This window comes from Saimiri boliviensis, chromosome 13 (assembly GCF_048565385.1).
Source record: "Saimiri boliviensis isolate mSaiBol1 chromosome 13, mSaiBol1.pri, whole genome shotgun sequence".
Lineage (NCBI taxonomy): Eukaryota > Metazoa > Chordata > Mammalia > Primates > Cebidae > Saimiri > Saimiri boliviensis.
This window is the reverse complement of record NC_133461.1, coordinates 113,419,656-113,426,110: the sequence shown is the minus strand read 5'-3', so window position 1 is coordinate 113,426,110 and position 6,455 is coordinate 113,419,656. Positions and strand designations below refer to the sequence as shown.

The following is a 6,455-nucleotide window of genomic DNA, read 5'->3' as shown; positions in this document are numbered from 1 at the left end:
TTTTTTTTCCCATCGAACACCACAACTCCTTTCTGTCTATTCACATAGGGGATGTTAACCCCGAAGCACACATCATGAAACCACATGACCGTGTGCCACTCAACAGGGACAGAAAGAGGGAGGGGTGAGGTAAACAGACTCGCCAAGCCCCACAGCGCATCCAGTTACACTGTATTTATGCCATCAAACCTTCATTTCCACCTTCTCAATGACTTCCTCCCTCTCCTGAAATGGTCATTTTCGGTTATGACTTACCCTTTGGACTTGGGAGATTTACATCTTTCCAGGAGATGCTGCTCATCGTCTTTATTAAACAGTGAAGTTACTTCTTTCCAACCTCGGAAACTTGCTCCCTGAACCTAATAAAAGGTTAAGAAAAATGTCAAATCTGATGCCATCAATCAGTAGAACTGTTTTCTACTCCAATAACCATGGAGTTGAAATTTAGAAAAAAGAATTGGCAGAGCTTACATTTTAGCTTTCTATACCTGCATGCACACAGTTTTCTCCCATTAGCTACTGGTCACCTCAGCTGCTTTGGTATTGTGGTCAGAACAGCTTAACATCCTATCAGTGATGCAGAGTTATCTATATTTAGTAATAGACTAGTCAATAATCGTATTTTGCCTAAAATAGTGTATGAAAATGATGCTTAAAATCAGACAACGCTTCCCTTACAAGTAAAAATTAGATCTCCTTAAAACTTGGGAAGTTGGGTTGGGCATGGTGGCTCATACCTGTAACCTCCAGCCAAGGCAGGAGGATTACTTGAGCCCAGGGGTTCAAGACCAACCTTGGCAACTGAGACCCTCGTCTCTACAAAAAATACAAAAACGTAGCCATTTTGGTGGTGCAAACCTGTAGTCCCAGATACTTAGGAAGCTGAGACGGAGGATCACTTGAGCCCCGGGAGGTCAAGCCTGCAGAGAACTGTGATCTCACCACCATAGTCCAGCCTGGTGGAGCAAGACCCCATCTCAAGAAAACAACAGCAACAACAACAACAAGAAGCATGTAGGAGATTGACTTTTGAGAACGTTATTGTTATCAGAAGTCCCCTACAAGGGGAGCTTCTCCAAAGTCCCCTGGAACAACTCTGCCACTACCTTTAAGCGTCAGCATCTCCACAGAGGCAGTGATCCTTGTCCTAACCTCTACAAGTTTAGATTTCTGAGAAGAAATAATTTTGTTGACTGTAAGCAAATGATTTTGTACCATTTTTTTCATTTCTGAAATCAAGATATAATTAATAGCATCATGGATGCAATGAAATCTATTACTAAGAAGAAAGAATGGAGAAAAACACCTCCTGAAAATCCGGCCAGTGTTGAGGACCCTTCACGTTCACTGATTAACATTCCCCAGGATTCAACATCACATTGCTAGGTCTGGGAAGGGTCTCTCATGGGCTGGAGCTAGCATTAGAATACTCTGAATGGTTAAAATATAATACAAAAATAATGCAATCCAGAAAGCTGAACTGAGGCTTCGGGAGGACGCTGATACGAAACAAGGATAATGAATCCAATTCAGCCAACCACTGAGGTAACCCAGTGATTGCTGGGTGCAATGCCTGGGATCTCCAGGGCATAACACAGCCTCAGGAAGGGGTAAGGTGCCAAGATATCCATGAAAACTAACCAGGGACCAAGGAGTCCCGCTTTCACTTCTCATAGGCCAGAGTCCCTACTCCTGCCTGGGCAGAGGTCCATACCTACAGACTGAGAGACAGGCCTCCCAACAGCTGTGACTAGAGAAGTGTGAGTGTTTATGAAGTAGGTACTAGGATGGGAGCATGGTGGCAGTACCCATGCCAAATAAATCATCACAGCAAAAAACACTGGGTACCAGGTATCAGCTTTCCACATCACACGCTACACAAAACCCTACCGCACAGCCCATGTCATGCTGACAGCTTTGGCACACTTGTATGCACATCAAGTAAAGGGTTCTGTTTGATGCTCAGGGCCATGACATGACCGGGCATGAGGCAGGATCCTATCAAGAGGTCTCAAGAACATAGTTCTATAGGCTGCCCCATCTGGACTCTGGAGGAAGGACCATGTGCAGTCACTATGTACGCAGCACCGTGTAACGCAATCCCCACCCACCACGTCCCTCACCCTGAGCAACGTTCCATGGGACAGACACAGTGAAGCTTCATGACCTTGGGGAACTTGGCTCATGCAAATGGCCAGGAAGTAAAGCAGGGCTTGAGCTACTGTCTATGTTCACCATTTCCAGGCCTGCCCTGTCCCAACACCATTAGGCAAAAGCCTGTGCCTCACCTGTCCATGGACTCCCCACCTCTTGTCTGCATCTCTCATAACCACCCCAAGATGCTATTTGCTCCACACATCACCTGCATGTCCTAAAAGTGTCCCCCATAAGTCTCATGTCAAACTGTAATCCATGTGTCAGCGGAGGGACCCGACAGGAGGTGACTGGATCACGGGGCAGATTTCCCTCCTGGTGTCCTCATGACAGTGAGTTTTCACAAGATCTCATCCTAAAATATGGCTTTCACACACTTCATTATTTTCCTTATTAATTTTAATATTTGAAACTTTTAATATAGACTTGTATTCATTTTCTAAACAATTTTTTTTTAATTTTAAAGAATTTTGTTTGTAAATGGATACAGCTTGAAGCCCTAAGACCACTGGGTCACCAATACCTAACTCTTTCATCTCCTATAGAATTAACTTGAGATTAAAAGAAGAGTTGAAGGCAGATAAGAAACACTCTAGCAAATAAAACCACTACCCAAAGAAGCGTCCTAAAATGTAATCTTCAGAAGCCCCAACGCGCACCACACACACTCTCCGGAGAGTCAGTGCACGTGGCTTGCACACAGCTCACCTCTGCATACCAACACCCCTGCTGCTTTCATGGGTATCTGCTAGTCCAATAGCTCAAACTTCTCCCCACTTCTTTGCCTTCAAATCTCTCTTTTCCATTTCGTTCTTACTGTAGGATACAGAAATGCCCTAATCCTCTAGGTAGTGCAGCAATGTGCAGAGGGAACCGCTCCCTCTCCCTTCTGACTTCACCCGCCCTCGGGATGAGGAAGTCTCAGGGCCCACCCAGAGTCTGAGCCCCACAAAACTCATTCTCAAGCATCTGGCCACCTGCTGGGCAGTTCCACTCATGGCCAATCACCACCCACACCACACTGAAGAGGCCAGGGTTCTTCCTGACAAGCTTTCCCTTCGTCTCCCATGTCTGTATAGAATTTTTCAGGAATTCCACCCCTTGGACGCCACACTGGGCTGGCAGTAGAACCCACACTTTCAGTTGTGTGTTCTCCACCGACCACACCAGTTTCCCTGTAGCACCTGGTAGCTGCTGCACATCCCATCAGATGACCCTGGAGATGAGGCTCCATCCCACCACCAGCCTCTGGGGCCCCTGCTCTAACATGCGCCTCCATGGAGAACACACGAGGCAATTCCTCCCCACTGCCAAGTGAGCAATTAGAAGAGGCTGAAGTCCTAGAAGGTGCACGAATAGACAGGATCAAGGTGTTAGCATGAGAAGTGCTGGAAAACTACCACTCATCTCCTACATGGCAGATAATGGCCACGTGCAGCTGGGAGGAGCAGCAGGTTTCAGGAGCACTTCTGAGGTCCCTAAGCCCAAGCCACACACTAGAACCGATGCCCACTTCAGCACACACCAACACAGAATTCAGACCCACGCACCAGAACCCACCCCCACCTCAGCACACACCAACACAGAATCCAGAGCCACGCGCCAGAGCCCATGCCCACCTCAACACACACCAACACAGAATCCAGAGCCACACACCAGAACCCATGCTCACCTCAACACACCAACACAGAATCCAGAGCCACGCACCAGACATGCCCACCTCCACACACACCAATACAGAATCCAGAGCCACACACCAGAACCCACACCCACCTCAACACACACCAACACAGAATCCAGGGCCACGCACCAGAATCCTCACCCACCTCAACACACACCAACACAGAATCCAGGGCCACGCACCAGAACCCAGGCCTACCTCAACACACACCAACACAGAATCCAGAGTCATGTACCAGAATCCATGCCCACCTCAGCATATCTCAACACAGAATCCAGAGCCATGCACCAGGACCCATGCCCACATCAGCAAACACCAACAAGGAACCCAAAGTCACACACTAAAATCTATGTCCACCTTAGCACACACCAACATGGAACCCAGAGCCATGCACCAGAACCCACACCCACCTCACCACCAACATGGAATTCAGAGCCATGCACCAGAACCCATACCCACCTCAACACACACCAACACAGAATCCAGAGCCACGAACCAGAACCCACAGCCACCTCAACACCAACATGGAATTCAGAGCAACATACCAGAACTCACGCCCACCTCAACACACATCAACACAGAATCCAGAACCATGTACCGGAACCCACACCCACCTTAGCACACACCAACATAGAATCCAGAGCCATGCACCAGAACCCATGCCCACCTCAGCATGTCCGAACACAGAATCCAGAGCCATGCACCAGGACCCATGCCCACCCCAGCAAACACCAACATGGAACCCAAAGTCACACACCAGAACCCACGCCCACTTCAACACACACCAACATAAAACTCAAAAGTCACATACTGGAACCCAAGCCCGCTTCAGTACACAGCAACACGGAATCCAGACCCATGCCACAACCCAAGCCCGCTTCAGCACACAGCAACACAGAATCCAGAGCCATGCGCCAGAACCCACGCCCACCTCAGCACACAGCAACACCGACTCCTTAGCCACGCACCAGAACCCAATCCACCCGAGCCTGCCCTGGGTTCTGACGGCAACCCTGTCACTCACTGGCTGATCAGTTCCCTCATCTGTCAGATGCCGACCATATGACCTCCAGGAGCTGTTTTTCCTCCTGTTAATTTCTGCAACTGTATCTTTCAAAAACAAAAGGAGGACTGGCCTCAGCAAAGGGAGCACTGCAGCAGCAGGTCTTGTGTTTCCTTTGATATGCTCCAGACAGTATGTTTTGGGTAGTGTTTTCTTTTTCCTTGAGTTTTAACCTGGGAATGCAGCAATAAGTTATTTATTTCAAGAGTCCTGAAGTCAGTCGGAGGAGACGGGGGAGGGCCTAGAGCAGTCCAGGGGCCCCTAATAAACCCATTCACCAAGAAGTGAGAATTGAGCCCCCTTCTCCTTAGGAAGGATGAAATAAACATCCAGTTTGCAGAATATTCAAAGAGACAGACTCTGGGCTCTGCTACAAACCGCAATTCGCACATAGACAGCCCAAACCTTAAAACCCCTTGTGTTCAACCTGTACAGTTTTGGGAATAAGAAGTCACCACTCCAGCCCTGTTTCATAAACTGGCAATTTCTGTAAGGATCATCAGGTTACAGTTTGGGTCAACAGACTTCTTTGCCACTGATTTCAGAACAGTCAGTCTGAAGATCTTGATGCCAGTTAAGTTTGAACACACCAGAAACTGGCACTCAAGACAGTCATCGAGACAAATGAATGTGTGTTCTCCACTCATTAGCATTTTCGGAACCCAGACTTACAAATTCTGAGCTCATGAGGGGCATTAATCATTTCTCATTCTCAAAAACTTTCACCTATGTCCTTTTTAAGATACATATTTGAAAACTAAATGTCTAAGTATATATTAATAATGATTATTACTTACATGGAGAAGGGTCTGGAGAATGGAGAAAGGGGAACTTTTACTTTCCATACCGTTTTTAACAAGGTATTTTGATGAAATGAAAATCTTTCATACAAGATAACTTCATATTCGATTTACAAAAACAATACACATAACCTTCACATAATTTTGTATGCCTGATAAAAACAAACATTAACACATTTAGAGTTACTTATGTAATCTAAAATAAAAAACTATCAATATTGCCTATTTGCAAATGGATTCACAGACCTAAAACAGCCTGCTATAGCCCTCCTGGTTACAAAATATTTTTTTGTTGAACAGGTTTGTAAAGAACTGAAAAGGATTAACTCTCTAAGTGCATTAGCTGTACAAGTCTACGAGTACCTCTGCCACCAAGTGCTAAAGCAGTTTTATTGACAGATTCATTATGAGTCTTGTGAAACAGGGAAGGGAAGGGTATTTTAAAAGGATAAATACTGTTTTTCACAGTATTGAAGATGTGTAAAAACTGGAAAAAGCAAACCTGATGAAGAAACACAATCCATGACTACTGTGAACCAAACTCCAGGCTGCAGGTGCAGGAGGGTTGCTAGAAATACCTCAGATGGGAACTTAACCCATGGCCAGAAGCCGGTGTCAGCTTCCATCAACTTCCACCCATTTCCCATAAAGGCCTGACGGTCTTCTCCAGCCAAAGCAGGGGGAATGTGTGGGCAACAGAAACCAATGATATCTGTCAGTGCTTCACTGAGGCTTTAGGTTGACAACAATAAGAAAA

The 6,455-nt window shown here is 46.4% G+C and overlaps 1 protein-coding gene across 3 annotated transcripts in view; it reads right to left on the bottom strand.

Annotated features, from left to right (window-relative positions):
- The window catches only part of TDRP (testis development related protein), a 62,008-nt gene that overhangs the window by 18,274 nt on the left and 37,279 nt on the right, over window positions 1-6,455 (bottom strand). For all 3 annotated transcript variants that reach the window (XR_012513348.1, XR_012513347.1, XM_039461176.2), the window contains exon 2: window positions 256-359. Coding sequence is in view for 1 of the 3 variants with exons in the window: in XM_039461176.2 (XP_039317110.1) it covers window positions 256-359 (104 nt within the window). In the remaining 2 variants the exon portion in view is untranslated. The remainder of the gene's footprint in view (window positions 1-255; window positions 360-6,455) is intronic.